The 19055-nt window shown below is 42.9% G+C and overlaps 1 protein-coding gene across 4 annotated transcripts in view; it reads left to right on the top strand.

Moving 5' to 3' along the window:
- The window catches only part of BCAR3 (BCAR3 adaptor protein, NSP family member), a 188442-nt gene that overhangs the window by 105327 nt on the left and 64060 nt on the right, over positions 1 to 19055 (top strand). For 3 of the 4 annotated variants that reach the window (XM_024103193.3, XM_008165791.4, XM_065555566.1), the window contains one exon: positions 15386 to 15425. The exons of the other annotated variant lie outside the window; for it this stretch is intronic. In XM_024103193.3, the coding sequence (XP_023958961.2) occupies positions 15386 to 15425 (40 nt within the window). The remainder of the gene's footprint in view (positions 1 to 15385; positions 15426 to 19055) is intronic. 4 annotated transcript variants of the gene reach the window in all.

The following is a 19055-nucleotide window of genomic DNA, read 5'->3' as shown; positions in this document are numbered from 1 at the left end:
TAGCCTGTGCTGGCTGTACACAACTAGAATGTTTTTCACATGTAAAGGTCAGGTTTTCACTAGACTGTTTGTTCGTTGTTTTTGAGAACATGGAATTGTAACAGTATAACCTGTAATATTCACTTCTTTCCTTCTGGCCATGTTTCGATCCTTAAGAGGAAGCCCCTTAAAGGCCCTGTCTATGTTGAAACTACCACTATGTCAAGAGACCTGACTATTACGCTTTTGTCTATTGACTCAGTCACCGATACTTCCACTTTGTTTTCCTGAACAATGCCAAAGCCTTGGATGTGAGTTGATTTGTATCCAAATCTTTGGCATGATTCCAGGGACATAGTTAAAAATGCATATTCAAATTGTGTTATAAGACTGAACTATGTTTTAACGGTAGTGGTGGGCAGCCAGGTTGTCTCAGCGTGGGTGCAGCTGTAGTGTAGACAGGGCCTTGCATTGATGATGATATTAAATATAACCACTTTTATAATTGGCCATTTGAAAACTAGCTGTTAGAAACTATAAATATGGATACCTCTTTCTGATGCTGAATTTGGTGTTGAAGACTTTTCCTGTCACACAGATTTGAATTTCTTGGCATATCCAGCTTGTTTATATTTAGCCAAATTTCAGTCTTTCGGCCTTCTGACAACAACTCAAGCCATCTTTTTTCAACCAGCTTTTTTCCTGTGGTTTCAGATTAAGTGCTATAATTTAGCATTGAAGTGTCCATTGCTATCACAGGCAGCTGTTCTAGAGCAGATAGTTTATTTGATCATTAAGAACATACTGTGCATGTCATTATTGGCCCTCTCATCCCCTATGCTTAGGTGGGGTTTGTTAGAATTACCATATTTTAAAAAAAAACAAAAAGAGGACACTCCACAGGGCCCCGCCCCGCCCCAACTCTGCCCCTTTCCCAACCGGCTCCACCCCTCCCCTGAATGCTCCACCCCCTGCTCCTCCTCCTCCCCTGCTTCCCACGAACCAAATGTTCGTGGGAAGCCTGAAACAGGCAGGCAGCAGGTAAGCTGGGGCTGGGGCAGTGGTGGGGCGTGAGGAGGTGCAGCCCAGTCCGGCCCCCCTGGCTGAGTGGCTCTGGCCCAGGTATCTCCGGCCCGGCCCAGCTTGGCTCGGGCCCTGGGGTGCCGGCTCTGGTTCCGGCCGAGCAGCTCTGGCGGCCCCCGGCGATTCCGACTCGGGCCCTGGGGCACCGGCCCTGGCCAAGCGATGCCGGCCAGTGGCCGAGCACCCCCAACCCTGGTCCCAGCGGCCCCGGCCCAGCTCCCAGTTCCGGCAGAGCAGCTCCGGCCGGTGGCCAAGCACCCCCAGCCCTGGTCCCAGCGGCTCCGGCCTGGCTCGGGCCTCGGTTCTGGCCGAGCGGCGCCGGCCCCAGCGGCTCCGGCTCCGGCCCCAGCGGCTCCAGCCCAGATCCAAGCCCCAAAATCCCTCCCTATTTTCCCGGACATGCCCGGCTTTTTGGAATTTCCTCCCAGACGGGGATTTGAGGACCAAAAAGCCGGACATGTCTGGGAAAATCCGGATGTATGGTTTGTGCACTCTATAAAAGTATCTTAAAATAAAGAAACTGTTACAATGTGTAAGGTTAAGCATAATAAAGAAAGATGCAATAATATTGAGTGGCTCCACTGACTATCCAAGGAGACTCAGTTACAATGACGTGCCTAAAATGAAGCACTCGGGTAATACTTTGTAAGAGAGAGGCCTTGGAACATATGAAGGAAAAAAATTTCTGGGAGCAATCAATCAAGGTGTTGATTCTGATTCATAAAACCCTATATAGTTTTGGGTCCTGTATCTGAAGGATCTCTTCTGTCTTTGTGGTGATATCAGAGCAGCTGAGATCCACTTGAGTTAACAGCCCCCTGGTTTAAATGCAAGGGAAATGGAGGCACAGAGTGTTTTTAGGGACACTCTGGGATTCGCTTCTCCCTTAGTTCAGCAGAGCACAGGCCTGCTGACCTTCATGACAAGCTGTTCTCACAGGCTTTTAGAAGGAGGGGGGTTAAGTGTTTGGGAGGGATACTCATTGATTATAAATAGTCCAGATGGGCTGGTTGCATAATGCTTTATTTTGTAATATTTTAATTGCCTTTATTGTATGAGCACCTCAAGCATATGGATAGATGCATTTTGAAAATCAAAGTACAATTAAAATTAAGCTAAAATTGTGGAGTATTGTCTATCTCCATTAAAACTTACACTTTCACATGTCTTGTTTCTCCTATTTTATGGAGAGAAGTTAATAAAACATTAATTTATAGTGATGTTTGCCATGCCCGTAGAACTCAGTGGGAGTACTCACATATATAAAGTTACTCACATGTTTCCAGGATCAAGATCTTCGTCTGTTTCCCATTAGATTCCTTTTTCAAAACAGGAAAATGTGTTTGCAAAACTACAAACCAGGGTAATACCTGAAACGACATTTACTTTTTCGTTAATTTCCCCCCCCATCTTATGAGATGATGAGTTGACAATTTCCTTTAAATAGGAATAGGCTGGTAGGGCATACTTTATTGTCCAAGACTGTATCTGTTTATTGGATATATGCTATTTAGTAAAAGCTAGGAAGTGTTTTCCTGTTTCTCTAAACCCTCATCCATTTATTTTGTGATGAGAAATCTACACAAGGTACTCTTTTCACAAATCTGGGATCAGATAGCAAATTTCAGTCACCTCTGGAGAAATAAACTGAAAGGAGATTGAAAGTGTTGTGAGAAAAGGGAGTACTTCTCTTCTGTACAATGTTTTTTTTCTTTCTCCCTTTTTAAAAAACATTTATTAAAAAAAGGAAAAACATGACAGAATTATTTCAATTAAACATTCCTGTAAATCTGTTTTCAAACAATATCCCATTGATGCCAGTGTATTATTTCACAGCAGGACACAAGTCTTTCTGTGTCTCAGTGCTGCCCACATAGCAGGTGGAGCCGTTTCTTTCCCCTTGAAATGTCAATGCTTACTTAATTATATAAAGTGTAACTAGAAAGCCAGTTAGAGTCTCCTATACCACAACCAAACTGCACTTTCTACATATGGAACTAGGTTACATTTTACATACATCATCATCAGCAGCAACAGCTTGTTTATCTTATGCCCTGATACTGCAACTTTTTGTGAACAGACAGACTTTAGTGGGGCTCTGCATGGACACAGGGACCTTCCTGTGGAGTTCATTAACATTAAGACTAGGGCCTTAATGTTAATTGTCAGGTCAGTTTAGGAACAAATGTTACAAAACATTAGACAAATAGAAATATTTTCCTTAAAAAGAACAACAACAATGGAAATAGGTGTTTTTATTTATTTTTAGTCTTTTAATTCTGGGGGTCGGGGCATGTCTATGCAACAAACTTTGGTTGATGCAAGTTATGTTGGCGTATAGCCATGAAATTAGTACAGGTCTGTCTCATCTTACGCTGGGGTTACGTTCCGCAGTCAGCGCCTAAAGCGAAAATCGCGTATAGTCAAAATTACATTGAGTGTAATGGCGGGCGGAATCGCACACTACAGAAACAGTATTTAAATTATTTCTCTTTTTTTTCGGGTTTTTTTGTTTTTTGTTTTTTGCCAACCGCGTAAAGCTGAAATCGCGCAAGTTAAATGCACCTAAGATGCGACAGGCCTGTATATCACTCATGTGTGTATGTGAGAGAGAGACACTGTTGCTTCCATAGGCTGATTTATTACAGACATTGCATTTTTCTATTCTTGCCCTCCCACACACACACCTCTCTCCTCTCTCTCCTCTCTCTCTCTGTGCCATTCCCCTCTATTTCATGGACTTCCTGCAATCACTCCAAGACACCCCCCACAACTTGCCCAGGGGCTCTCTGTCCCCCTCCCCTTATACCATTGTCCCCATTCTTATTTCTTCTCTTTCTGTGTGGGAGATAAGTTACTCACTGTGTTAACATTTCTCAACTGTATTGGAAGGCATTGTTGTGCTGGACTATGTTAATGGCTGCCATCAACCAGTTCTTTGATCTATAGAAAGTTACAGAGGTGGTTGAAGCTCTTGGCTCTGCTAACCAGATGCAAGGGGCTCTGCATGCCCCACGTTTCCCCTCATCTGTTTTTCTGATTTCCACCAAAATAAATAGGGTTCTTCTGCCCAGGGATGTGTTGATCATTCCTTGAAATTTTAGAATTAATCAGATGTGTTCAAAAGTTACTGCATAACAGACAAATATCAAGTTGAGTGTAGATCCAAACTTTGCTCTGTCAATAAATATATTTTCTCTTGAAGGGTCTGCAGCTCAAACATTGCAGCTGTGTGCCTGGTCACTGTACTTCACAACCTGAGAGCAGATCTGACTATAAACTAATGTAGAAGTGACTAGTTTATTGTCCAAGTCCAAGCTGAGATCAATGTAAAATGCACCGAGAAAAGTAAACTAGATTTTTAAATTTTTTTTCTGCCATACTATTCTAAATCATTTATTGTTAACATAGATTAGGGTTCTCAGGACAAATTTTTTTGGTGGCCTCAAAATGCAGCCATCAACTTTTGCTGGTGGCCGCGCTCACACTTTTTCCTAAAATAATTAATTAGCGTTAGGAAAAACAAATAAATATGCACATAGACGCATCCAAATCATTGTAATTTATTTAGTGCTAGCTAGTAAGTCTGCTGTGAAAAGTGATATTAACCAATATACAAGTATCATTTTTCCCAGCAGACTTACTCAGCCCTGCCAAGCCTGGGGACAAATTAAGCCCTGGATGGAAGGATGGGGGAGGCAGCTGGGGACTAGAGCCTGAACCCCGCAGCTAGAGGCTGGGGCCTGCTGCCACTCAGCTGGAGCCCAGGCCTGAAGCCCAGAGCCTGAGTCCCGCCACCCCAGGAAGGTGGGGAATTCAGCTCCTCCAGTGTGGTGCCCCAGATGTTGGCCTAACCCCTGTTGGCGGCCCCAGCAACCAACACCAAGGAAGTATATTCAGGAGCAACAGGGAGGCGGAGGGCCCGCTAGTTTGCCCTCCCCCCCCACCCCATCAGAGCCCAGGCGCCTGTGACTGCAAGCCCCTGGTGGCCGCATGTTGCCACGGTGGCCACATTTGAAAAATCCTGGGTTAGATTATTTGGTCTTTTACAAGTATTTTTGTCCTTACACTATATTGTTTTAAATTAAACTGTAGGGGGGTTAATTTTCTCTAGCTTCTGGTATATTTCTCATGTATGAAGTTTAAAACCAAGCTTTTGTATATTGTGGAGGTAGAGTTCAATAACACTTTGGAAATTATGCTGATAGACATGTCTATCCTCATCCCCATGCACAGAGGTTTATACATTAATAAGATGAGTCTAAACAGAAGCAGCCTCCAGTGAATTGTTCTCAATCTGGCCATGCAAATTTTAGCAATGAAAATGGAGGTTGTAAGGATGAATTCCTGTGCTTTGAGATGAGATTGTACCATGGCCTGAACTGTTAACCTTTTTGGTTAATTAATTTACCAATAACCCCTAAGGGATGTTCTCTCATTTCAGCCCCAAGGGGATTTATACATGTAAGTGCCTTTAATGTTAACACTAACTGCTGGAACAGGTGTTTTATCCCTGGCATTAAAATAAGAATGTCTACTAAATGAAATATACATATTTTTATTTAACTTTATATTTATGTCCATAACTATTTATATATGAATAACGTACACACAGAACCATATGAAAAAATGAATCCATGAGTGGAGTAAAGATGGCCAGTGTAGCTATCCGGCAAACCCTGCTAGTGCAGACAAGGCCTTAGATACGTTCTGGCTGAAACAAGTTAAATCTACAATCCCCCAAGATAGTGGGAACAGAAAATCATCTCCAGTTAAGGATAAATACTCCAGAATTGAATATATTAGCTCAGGAGACAAAGATCCTGAGTTTCTTTGGTGGAGTAGTTCAGCTATTGGGTTCCACGTTTTCAAATACTTGAGAGACTGGCTCCAATTCTGGGCTGCAGCAAAACAGCCCATAAAGGGACCCTGCAGCAGAACACAAGTTAGAGCAGCCCCCAAATTTCCCAATTATTCCCTTTTTTTTAGTTCCTTTCTTGCTTCCTCACTAATAACACACAACCCATTTTAAGACGATATAAAACAATATCTGTACCAAATACCTCACTCTGAAAATTGGCTTAAATACCATGGAGTAGAATGAGGGAGCATCTTCTCTCCCCTTAAATGCCACTGCCGAAAGCAGTTCATGCAAAGGGGGACATTAAGGCAACACTTATTCCTGCCTTAACTAAAGCCCCATACTGAGGCCTGGTCTAAACTACAAAGTTAGGTCAATGTAAGCCAGCTTGCATTGACCTAGTTGTACATGTGTCTACACTTACATTTGTCTCCCCCAATTAAAGCGTGCTGTCAGTGCCACAGAGTAACACTACCTCCTCAAATGGGCAACATACTGAGCTTGGTCTTCCAGCTGCTGTCCCACGATGCCCAATACTGACCACTCTGGTCACAGTTGTGAACTCCACTGCTCAAGGGACACAGACACAGGTGCCAACTTCCTCCGGGCCGGAGGGGTGCTCAACCCCCCACTCTGCCCCAGGTCCCATCTCCACCCAACCTCTTCCCCCAAGGCCTCACCCCTGTCCCAACTCTTGCTCCACCCCAGTCCCCCTCCCCTTCTGCCAGGGCCCCACCCAGTTCCAACCCCTCCCCGGAGCGTGCCCCGTGTCCACTACTCCTTCCCCTCTCCCCCCTCCCAGAGCCTCCCACATGCTGCAAAACAGCTGCTTGCAGCGGGCAGTAGACGCTGGGCAGGAGGGGGTAAAGTGGATTGGCAGGGCTGCCAGCGGGCGGGAGGCGCTGGGAGGGATGGTGGGAGCTGGCTGCCGGTGGGTGCTAAGCGCCCGCTAATTTTTTTCCGTGGGTGCTCCAGCCAAGGAGTCGGCATCTATGCTCACAGAGACTGGAAGTGCCACACTACCCCCTCTTTAAAACCCTGCGAATTTTTGAAATGCCTTTTCCTGATTGCCCAGCTGGAGTAGAGAAGCGATATTGGATCTCCTGGGCCTGTGGAGAGAAGAGGCTGTGGATGCACAGCTGTGGAGCAGCTGTAGAAATGGACATCAATGAGCAGATTGCCTGGGGAATGCAGGAAAAGGGATGAACAGCAGTGCCACATGAAAGTGAAGGATATGTGGCAGGCATATCAGAAGACCAGGGAGGCCAACAGTTAATCCACTGCCAAGCCTCAGACCTGATACTTTTACAAAGAATGGCATATCATACTTGATGGAGACCCCACCACCACCCCGTGTGCCACCATCGGTACCTCAAAGGAGACTGAGACCCAGACATCTGCTATGAACAGGGAGGAGGAGGAGGAGGAAAAGGATGTGGGAAATGCAACTGGTGGGGTCCAGCTATGCCATGAGCCAGGACTTGTTTGAGACTCAACCACAGTCCAGTCAGCCCCACTAGTCGAGCACGGGTGAGCCCGATGCAGGGGGAAAAACTTCAGGTAAGTGTATAAATGAATTTCCCATTACAATGATGTCCTGTTGGCATCCCCAACTTAGTAGGACTTAGCTAGTGATTTTTCATTAATGTACTTAGACTAGAAGAGGTAGCAGTTCAACAAAGAGAAGTAGAGTTATCCTCTGCTTTTCATTCCCCTGTAGAGTTAGATTCAAGGGGACATGCGGAGCAGTTTGTTTATGTACACAGGGATGTCCCTTGAATCCTCCTGAGAGATCTTGAGACAACTTTCATGGAGGTATTCTGCAATCCTCTTCCAAAGGCTTCTAGGGATGGCAGCCTTATTTCTTCCTCCTTGGTAGGACACTTTCCCACACCACTCTGTGATTACTGCAGTGGAGCCTGCCAAAGTTAACAGGCTAGCAGCATATAGGCTTTGGGGTGCTAACAGCAACTGTGCTATGTTACCCTGAGATATCAGCTAAAATCACCACTGCCTGTGGGAAACCGTGACTATATTCAGTGCCATTGCCCTATACTCATAGTTTCATCCAACCAAGCAATTCCTCCGCATTTCCTTCATCCCTGGAGCACCAAACTCACAATGGCTAGTGCAGTGCTGTGCACAAACACTTTGAAGCAGACATGTCAAAAAGCATGTCTTGCTTAAAACTTTGGAGAGCAAAGGAAGGGAGTCCTGAACCTCAACTTTCACTTTCCATTGTGACTATACTGACAATGGTACCTCTGTGTGTTTTATCTGCAGCTGCTCATGAAACACCTGAGCCAGATGAGGAGGAGAAAGAAAAGGACTCGGGATGACATGTTCATTGAGATCCTGCAAACCAGTGCTGTGCCAGACCATGAGCAGAGGGCCTGGAAGGTGAATATTTCGGGCTACATTGAGAAGGAAAGAGCAGACTGGGGAAAGGCCCAGCAGGAAAAAGGAGAGGAAGATGCACCAGGACATAATGGGGGTTCTCCAACAACAAACAAAGATGCTGCAGACTCTTGTGGACCTACAGGTTCAACAATCACAGGCTCGCCTCCCTTTGCAGTCCATGCAGAATTCCATTACAGCATCTCCCTACAGCCTCTCCCCCCACTCCCCATCAACATTCCATGTGGTGTCAGGGGCATTCCCATCCTCCATTCTGCGAAACATTGACAGCCACAGCTTCACATATGCTGACCTGTGAGAACCATGGTTGATATATGTGTAGATAAATGGACATGAAGGTTCTTTGCCCTTGTTAAGTTCTGTACTATTAATTTATTAAGTTTTGCATATATTTGCTTTTACGCTGCACAGATTTCCCCCCCACACACACACTGTTTTTGTTACTGAATAAAATTTTATTATTTGGAAAAGAATTCATTTTTATTAGTTCACAACATATGCTGCAGAATGCCTAGTGGTACTCAGGGCCAGCTCTAGGCACCAGCAAAGCAAGCAGTTGCTTGGGGCAGCAAATTTGCAGGGGCGCAAGAATCTAGCATGGGAGCTGAGAACCAATGGGGGGCCCTGGGAGCTGTAGTTCCTTGGTTAGCTCCCTGCCTATAGAGCCAGCTCTGGAGCAGGGAAAGAACTACATTTCCCAGCATTCCCTTGGCTGCAATTAACAGGAAAGGGAGGGGGAAGGAGTGTGGAACTGAAACCCCATGCTGCAGCTTGCTGTGAATGGTAGGGACAGAGCCAGCTCTAGGTTTTTTGCTGCCCCCCCGCCCCAACCCTGGGCTTCCCCCGCACCTCTGTGTTGCCCCAGCCCTGAACTCTCCCCCACCCACACCCCTTGCTGCCCCAGCTCTGGCCCCCACCTGCACCCCCCCGCCTCCCCAGCCCTGGGCTCTCCCCCCACCCGCATCTCCTGCCACCCCAGCCCTGGGCTCTCCCCCAAAGAAAGAATTGGGTGGACTAAATGGACAGTGCACCTCTCTATCTGAAGCCTAGCAAGGGAGATCCCACTAGAATTTAAAATGAAAAGTAAGGGAGAGGAGGCTCTACTAGCACCTGGGCAGCTTTAGATACAGTACCAGGCACGTAGGAGGATTGACACTTCTGAGCCATGGAAGCAGAAATTTACTTTTCTTTTCCAGATTTAGCTAATATTCAGAAAGGAAATCTAGCACCTGCCTTCCAGATTTGAACACCTTCAAAATTCAGGAGTGCTCAAGCTCAATTTGGGCAGCTATTACTTCATTTCTCCCAAATCAAATATACTGATCCACTGTAACTTGCTGTAGAAAAAGTAGAATAAATTGAGGAAGAAATGCTTCCCAGTGGTTATTAGGACTGGAATTGCTATTTTCAACAACCATTGCTTTTTATTATTATTATTAAGTTTTAGTTTTATTTGTTTAAAAGGAAGACAGTGATATTGCATTTGCAAATTCCCCATAGAAACAAAGAATTAAACAAAAGAATAATAAAGGCACCTCAACTTTTCCTCGTTTATGTAGGACAGTCTTATAATATGCATCCAGATAGCCTTCAATCACACAAGCTGAAAATTGTTCCACTTTACTGCAGTTCTGTAACCATATGGGAACCAATCCTGTCTGTGTTCTGTGCACATCCAAAATTCCTGCTGAATGACCTACCTGGGAGCGAGTTACCAGTGACTCAGGGCTGGGGCAGCAGGAGGGTGCAGTTGGCTGGGGGGGAGCAGCCAAAATTTTTTTTGCTTGGGGCAGCAAAAAACCTAGAGCTGAAAGCATCTAGTTACATGTTACTGTACAGTATGACACAACTCATAGGATTGGTGACACACAGTGTAATAATCATAATTGCACAGCAAGCACCACAAAATTAATAGGTACATTGACAGTGTTATTTTCACAAATGTACACCAAGCAGCACACAATTCCTAACAGGCCCCAAAATAGGAGGGCCAGGTAAAGCACAGTACACCACAACGCATTACTGTGCCTCACTATTAAAGTACTCTCTGAAGGCCTCCCTCAGCCATATTGCTCCATATTGAGTTCTTTTACTAGACCTTTGTCTGGCTGTTCAAACTCAGCAGACAGCCAATCCACTTCCATACAGCAGCAACTTTTCTCCTTTTGCATCACAGATATTATGCAGGACACAGCAGGCAGTTATAACCATTGGGATATTTTTCTCTGAGATCTAATCTTGTGAATAAACAATGCCATCATCCCCTCAATCTAACGAAAACACCTTCAACTATCATTCTGCACTTGCTGAGCCAGTAGTTGAATCTTGTGGTGCTGCTGTTGATGTGGCTGGAGCACAGCTTCATGAGCCAGGGGATCAACGGGTAGGCTGTGTCCCTCAGGATCTCTACTGGCATTTCAACATCACCAATGGTAATCTGCCAGTCAGGAAAGAGTGTCCCTGCTTGTAGTTTTCTAAAAGTTCTGTATTCTTAAAAATGCAAGTGTCATTCATAAGGCTACGGTTTGGTCACGGAGGTCACAGAATCCACGACTTCCGCAGACCTCTGTGACTTCAGCCAACTCCAAAATGATTTTCCACTGACTGGTAAGGAATCCGCTGTTGCAAGTTTCCACAGTGCAATTGGCACTTGCCTCTCTGCTGTCAATGCAACTCTCATTCTGGTGTCCCTGCATGGGAGGACTGGGGTGAGTTTGGCACACAGATCCAGGAACATGGGCTTGCACATCTGAAAGTTTTGCATCCACAGCTCATCGACCCAAACCGGCATTATGATGTGATCCCATCAGTCAGTTCTCGTTTCTCAGACCCAGAATTGGCACAGCTGCAGCTGCTCTGTGAATGCCACCAACAACCTTAAATTGGTTCTTGCTATGTCCTACAGCAATCTGTCTGCCAAGAAATCACCATGTTTCCTGCTGATTCGGTTCTTCTTCCAGCTCTTCAAATACTGGAGGATCATGTGTCCTGTGCCTACAATACTCATGACAATAGTGCAGAGTTGTGCAGGTTCAATGGTTCTGTCAGGAATGGCGGACAGCAAGGAGGGCCCTGTGGGTTCATTGGATTTTTTTCTAAAAGGTGCTAATATTATGGGATATAGATGACAATATGGGATGGAGAAAATTGCATGCTGGGAACATGACCCTTTGTTCCCAGTCACTCCTGAGCAACTTGTTTCTGCTCCACCACGCATTGCCAAAACTTCCCAAAAGATCGTGCACAGTGGGATCTCTACCCATGGTACACAGCACTGTGCATAGACACAAGCACTTCTGGTGAGTACGTTCAGAAGGTCACAAGGAGCCAAGTATACATGCGCACAAGTGATATTACTAACTATGGCGGCTTTATGCTGACATAACTTGCGGTGGCCAATGTTTGTAGTGTAGATATGGCCCGAGGTACCTTGAGAACTACCGCTACAAACCCTACCAGTACCAGATTACATCAACACGAAAGAAACTCTGGCAGATTTTGTTCTGCTGTTGAGACGGGGAAGGGTATTGACTCCACTGCGGGGTATTCAGATGATCCAAAATGTGTTACTGTCTGCTTCAGACTGGTATCTGGGTGACGTAAAATCTTTTATTGGGCCAACTTCTGTTGGTGACAGAGACAAGCTTGTCTGCTCTGGGGGTGTGGTGCAGGGGGAAACATATCACTTGGGTAAATCATGGTTTAAATGTAAATGTCTAAGTGGCAAACTGCTTATGATCGTTTTTTCGTTTTAGCATTGTAAGGGGAAAGCTATTAAGCTACACCTACATAAAATGTACCTTTGTTTACATGGAAATCAGGCTTTTATCTGATCATTAGGAGCCAAATGTAAAAGGTAAACTAACTTGTGGACCCACCATTTACATACTACACAAGTCAAGCATTGCTCTCTAATGCAAACATACTGTGAGTAAACGGACACCAATCAAGAGCTCTCTAAACTCAAGTTAAATAAAAAGATAAACATTAGCTTTATTTGAAATTTAATAACATTACATGAAAGACAGACCTTAATATTATATTGTATTGATACAAATTGTCAGCTGCAGTTCATTTAGAGATGGCTGGGACTGCAACACCTGCCATCCAACCTGAAGTCATTTGAAAATTTCAAAATACCCCTTTCCTGCTGGTAACCCAATCTGCTTAATATAAAATCAGACTGTGTGTGCATTTTTTCATACTTGCGTATGGTGGTCTTGGGTGTTATTGATTGTTTTGTGCATACAGGACCGAGAGAACATGTGTCCAACAGGGATTCAGCAGATCCTGGGTTCTACTCATGGCTCTACCACCAGTTTGGTGTGTTACTTTGGGAAAAATGCTAAACCTGTCTGTGTGCCATTTTCTCCATCTTTTAAGTGGAAAAAATAATCTCTCCCACTCTATCTTATAGGACTATTGTAAAATTAATCCATATTTGCAAAGGGCTGATGGATGGTGTTATGAACTTTCAAAGTATTATTAGTATGTGGGTGACCTGTACAGGGGGGAAAATGTGTGTGGATTCTTTCTTTCTTTCTTTCTAGTGGATAAAGATCTGGATGGATTTGTTTTTTCTTAAAGTTGTTGGGTTTTTTTACATTAAATATCTCTAGACCCTGTCTAGCCTAAAAAACGCTATTGTCTTATCTACACTAAGAAAATCACCCATTCCTCACAATGGGTATAGCTGAACTAGTATTGAACACGGTATAACTAAGCATAGTACAGGATGAAATGTATTCATTACTATTTCAGAAGCTATCAAATAAATTAGTGGTTAATTTTAATGCTCATGTTTCACTCTCTTGATATTTTGGGTATCATGACATATAGTTCTTCAGTTGTCCAGGAAAAACAGGATGGACAAGACCCAACTGTAGGATTTTCAAAAGCATCCAGCATTTAATAGAAGTAGAATTGGGCCACTAGTTAATGTTTTTTTGAAAATTCTATTCCTAATTTTTAATGTAAAAATCAAATAGAAAGCCAAGCAAATAAATAATTATTCTTTCAGACCTTATTTATGCATCATAAAAGAGAAATAAGCGCACAAACCTGTATGTTTTTCTTTGCAAGTCACTTTTAAAAAGCAGCTTTTTACACTGGGTCAAATCCTATTCCCACTGAACTCAGCAGCAAAACACATTAACTTAGCTGGGAATGGGATTTGGGCCTTTGAATGACTCTATAACAAACAATAGCAGCCACTGATACAAGCCTGGCAGCTAAATTTTCCCCAGTGTAGAAATGTCTTTGGGGGTTGGTGATGGTGTTTTATTTCCCCAATTGTTATGTTTTGGATTAAAAGTTAAGAGCCCAGACCGGCAAGTTAGATATATAATAGCTTAGTTTATTGAGTTTATTTAAAGCTACATTCAGAAAATACTGAGAAATTGGAGACAAAGAATTCCAGGTCAGACTGATTCTGGAAAAACTCAACTCCTACACATTTTGAAGTTGCATGTTACATTAGAAGCATTATATCATAACAACCCCCCACTGTGCAAGATGCTGTTTCCAGATGTAATATGATCAATAGCCAAGGCTTAAATTCAGCCAGAGCTGTCCAGAGCAGAGCTTCAGTAAATATTTTTAAACCTATGGGGCTGAAGCCCTAAGCCCTGAATAGGGGAGGGGGGGGGGACATGGGGGGTTCCGGGAAATACATGAGAATTTAAGTCCTGTCAATAGCCTTATACAAATTTTCCATTTCATGGTTGTCACACCAAACTCATATTCCCTTACAGGTGTGTCTGGTTTTGTGTGTGTGTTAGTTGTGAGGGTTTTTTTAAAGGGAACACTAGTATTATATGTGCCTAGGGTGACCAGACAGCAAGTGTGAAAAATTGGGATGGGAGTGGGGGGTAATAGGAGCCTATATAAGAAAAAGACCCAAAAGTCGGGACTGTCCCTATAAAATTAGGACATCTGGTCACCCTAAATGTGCCTTTAAGTTCTGCAGAAACAATCCAAGCACAACTTGTAGGTTTTGTAAGCTAGTCCTCTTCCAAAAATCTTGTAAATACTTGGGGGTTTTATTAATTACATTTTGTAGAAAGAGCTGTAATTGTGATGAGTGGACCATCTTCTAGGTTTCTACACCTTTGGGAATATTTGCCATTTGTGCAGATGGGAAAATAGCACAAAGACTCTTTTTTTAAAAAAAAAAGAAATGGAGCCCTATTGATTTAACGTTCTATTTCTATGGCAAGTAATTACAACAGTGACTATATTGTGGCTTAGTTATGGTTGTAACAGAGCTTGCAAGAACCGCGTTAGTTTCTTCAATTATAAATACAGGTTTAACTCCCACACCCTCCTACGCATCAGAGCTTTATCTCTAATGAAACTGAAAGATGCTGTACTTTCACTTTCCACTTTCTTGCATTATCCCTGTCTTCTCTAGATAACTTTTAGGGCTAACATCAATTAGAAAACCAGATCTGTTTTCTTCATTTGAATTTAGAAGCACTAAGAAAACTGCCTTTTCATTATTTCAATATGATTTGTATGATTTATATTCATTACTTTAATATGATCACAAGTAAATTTAACAAATGAAAATCCTTCAGTGGGTTAGCTCAAGTTTGGGGGGGGGGAAATGTCTTCCAAGGCATTTAAGTATTCGGACAAAAGATTTGCTTTCAGTTCGTTCAGTGAGGAAAGCTGTCTTCCTCATTCTAAAGTAGATAAACACCCTTCACTTGCGTAATATTCAAGAATTTTAGAGAGCGTTTAGGATTACAAAGGATAGCCGAATAGCTATTTTTAGCCATCTGTTGAGATGCTGTTCTCAAGATTTTCTTTGTTCAAAACTGTGTAATGAGTTTTCAAATGAATTAATAGAGTTCAGTAATGACAGGAGGGAAACAAGGCTGCATATATTTGTTAGAACATAGAGAGTATGAGGCATTAGAGCAACAAAATGTTGATTTTTCTAGGTTAGAGTTTAACAATAACTATTTTAACTTATTGCTCTTGAACGCATCTTTTGGCATAAGAAAACATTTGATTCACTACTGTGTTTTTCCTTTGTAGAGGTCAGAATATCCTGGATCCAGCTATGGAATATGTGAAGGTACCGTATCACTTCAAAACATCAAAATTCTTTCCCAAATATTTTATAGTGTACGTAATCAGCGATAGCCAATTATTAATCTATTTTCAATGTCCAATCCTATGCAATCCAGTAGTACTGCAATCAAATTTTTCAGATTGGTGGGAAAAAAATTAATTATATCATGTGAAGCAAACACTTAGAAAATAGAGTACTTGGTAATCCGCTTTGCCACCAAGGACTGTTTCTTTTTGGGGAGACTATATTCTGATATTCATAGGCCTCTATTACATCATAAATATTCTCTATTTTAAAGTTTTTTTTTTAATATTTGAATTAAATTGGTTAAATGATCCCACATTTCTCACTGTGAGGTAGGGCCTTTGGGGAAGTGGAGGAAAGAAATAGGTCATATCTCAAAAAGATTACCCTCCGCCCCCAGCCAATCTGAAATTTAGGGCTTATAGATTTGGCACTTTCCTCTTTACAAATGCAGCTAGAAATTCATCTCTGGTCTAAAAAGCTAGAGCCAGGTCTGGATTTGGTCCACACTAGTTAAGGTGAGGCTGCTAGGTTACACACTAACACTAATTATACTCAGCGCTGATTAGGCCTCAACTGGAGTATTGTGTCCAATTCTGGGCGCCACATTTCAGAAAAGGTGTGGACAAATTGGAGAAAGTCCAGAGAAGAGTAACAAAAATGATTAAAGGTCTAGAAAACATGACCTATGAGGGAAGATTGAAAAAAATGGGTTTGTTTAATCTGGAGAAGAGAAGAGAGAGGGGACATGATAGTTTTCAAGTACATAAAAGGTTGCTATCAAGGAGGAGGGAGAAAAATGTTCTTGTTTTCTCTGAGGATAGGACAAGAAGCAATGGACTTAAATTGAAACAAGGGCAATTTTGGTTGGACATTAGGAAAAACTTCCTGTCAGGATAGATAAGCACTGGAATAATTGCCTAGGGAGGTAGTGGAATCTCAGTCATTGGAGATTTTTAAGAGCAGGTTAGACAAACACCTGCCCGGAATGGTCTAGATTGGTTCTTGGACCTGTACTATTTAACATTCGTATTAATGGCATGGAAGAAGACAAAATCATCACTGATAAATTTTCAGATGACACCAAAAATTGTGGGGGAGGAGCTAAATAATGAAGAGGAGAGGTCACTGATAGAGTGATTTAGATCACTTCGTAAGCCGGGTGCAAGTAATTTGCATTTTAATACATATGTATTAAAGTTACACATCTAGGAATAAAGAATATAGGCCATTCTTACATAATGGGATTCTATCCTAGGCAACAGTGCCTCTGAAAAAGACTTGGGGATCATGGTGGATAATCAGCTGAACATGAGTTCCCAGTGCGACGCTGTGGCCAAAAAGGCAAGTGTGATCCTGGGATGCATAAATGGGAATCTCAAGTAGGAGAAGTGAGGTTATATTGGCTCTGTGTTTGGCACTAGTATAACCACTACTGGAATACTATGTCCAGTCCTGGTGTCTACAATTCAAGAAGGATGTGGCTAAATTGGAGAAGGTTCAGAGAAGAGCCTGAAGAATGATTAAAGGATTGGAAAACATGCCTAATAGTGATAGACTTACGGAGCTGACTCCATTTAGCTTACCTAAGAGAAGGTTAAGAGGTGATCTGATTGTCTGTAAGTACTTATATAGGGAACAAATATTTGATAATGGGCTCTTTAGTCTAGCAGAGAAGATCCAATGGCTAGACTTTGAAATTAGACAAATTCAGACCGGAAAAGAGGCTTAAGTTTTTAGATAGTAGTTAATTCATTGTTGGAACAATTTACCAAAGATTGTGATGGATTCTCCATCACTGGAAATTTTAAAATCAAGATTGGATTTTTTAAAAACAGATGGTATAGTTCAAACAGGAATTATTTTGAGGACATTCTATGGCCTTTGTTATATGTGGGTGAAACTACGCAATCACAGTGGTTCCTTCTGGCCTTAGAATCTATGCATAGGTGCCGACTCCGTGGGTGCTCCAGGGCTGGAGCATCCACGAGGAAAAATTGGTGGATGCTCTGCACCCACCAGCAGCTCCCTGCCCCAGCCCCCCACCCCAGTTCACCTCTGCTCCACCTCCACCTCCTCCCCTGAGCGCGCCGCGGCTCCACTTCTTCCCCCCTCTCTCCTAGCGCTTCCCGCCGCGAAACAGCTGATTCGCGGTGGCAAGTGCTGTGAGGGAGGGGGGAGGAGAGGGAACGCGGTGCAGTCAGGGAAGAGGCGGGGCCGGGGCGGGGATTTGGGGAAGAGGTCCAATAAGGGCAGGGAGGGGGTGGAGTTGGGGCAGGGCAGGGGTGGAGTCGGGGCGGGGGCAGGGCCGAGCACCCACTGGCGCCTGGAAAAGTTGGCATCTATGTATATGGCAGAGAGGAAGAAAAGGTTCTGTGTTGGTCATTCACCAGTGGGCTTGGTAACAGGAAGTGATGCTGTGACAAGATAATAGACTAAGTGCTAATTCTGATGCCTGTAATCTTTCCAGTAGGAGTAGGCCCCATACTTTTGTCAGTAGTTGATATGTTTGTTAATCATTAAGATTTTGGAGCTGGGGGGGGGAAGCCTGGGGGAACAAGTTTGTAAGACAGGAGGAGGGCATAGTAACCCCATCTCTTCCACTTCCCCTATCCTGCTCCCTCATTTTAACGAACTGTCAAGTAGTTTAGGCCTAGAATTTGACATGCCTTAGAATAAAAATCCCCTGATAGGAAAAATCCTGTGGATTCTAAATAGCTAGTTAAAACATACATATAGAAATAAGAAATAATTGCTATTTGTGTAGGACCTACACAAAACAATATCTTGTGATTTGTACAATGTCAGATGATAAATATGATTTCCAGAATTGTTTTGACCTCACTCTTGATCTTGTTGCACAAAGAAGGGAACATCTCAATAGCTGCTAGTCTTTAATTTTCTTTTAATGTAGTTTTTAAACTTTTTAAGAACATTTTTTTAAAATCTTTTTGGTTTTTGCATCTTTAATTTTTTGTGTCTTCTCAATTTTTTTCATTGTGCTTATTTATAACCTGCTGTACTTCACCTTGTGAGGATTAATATATTATAATGTTTATAAAGCTCTCCCAGCTCCTTGGATAAAAGATGCTATAGTTGGAAAGTAGTATTTGTAAACTGCAGAACAATAAAGTCCCTGTAAGGTCCCAAAGTTCAGTGCAGAGTTTCCTGTAGCATCCAGCTGTGCTCCTACCCACCGCTGCAGTTTGCACTTAACAAGTGTATTTGGCAAGAGGCACAAAGTCTTAGTTTGCTTTGCTTGAGCTCATGGAGTTGAAGCAGACTCAAGATTTTTCCATTAGTTACCTCACCTCTTTTTATTTGATAATCTTTGACACAAGCCTGTTATAGAAGGAAGTGGCACTGATAAGAGATAAGCAACAAAATTAACCCTTAAAAGTAAATAAAATGAGGAAGGGAAAACAATCAATAAAAAGAGCACCAAGAGCATTTCACTTTGTTGATATGTGATATCAGAATAGATAGGATTCCTGCGGTTCTAGCTGTGAGCAAGAGAACTTTGCTAAGACCAAACTGTCTGATGCATACAAGAGAACATAGCTCTGTAGCCCTGTGGCAGGGTGCCATGAGCTGCTTCAAATTGGGCTC

The sequence above is a fragment of the Chrysemys picta genome, chromosome 8 (genome assembly GCF_011386835.1).
Source record: "Chrysemys picta bellii isolate R12L10 chromosome 8, ASM1138683v2, whole genome shotgun sequence".
Classification (NCBI taxonomy): domain Eukaryota; kingdom Metazoa; phylum Chordata; order Testudines; family Emydidae; genus Chrysemys; species Chrysemys picta.
This window is presented reverse-complemented; position numbering and strand designations above follow the sequence as displayed.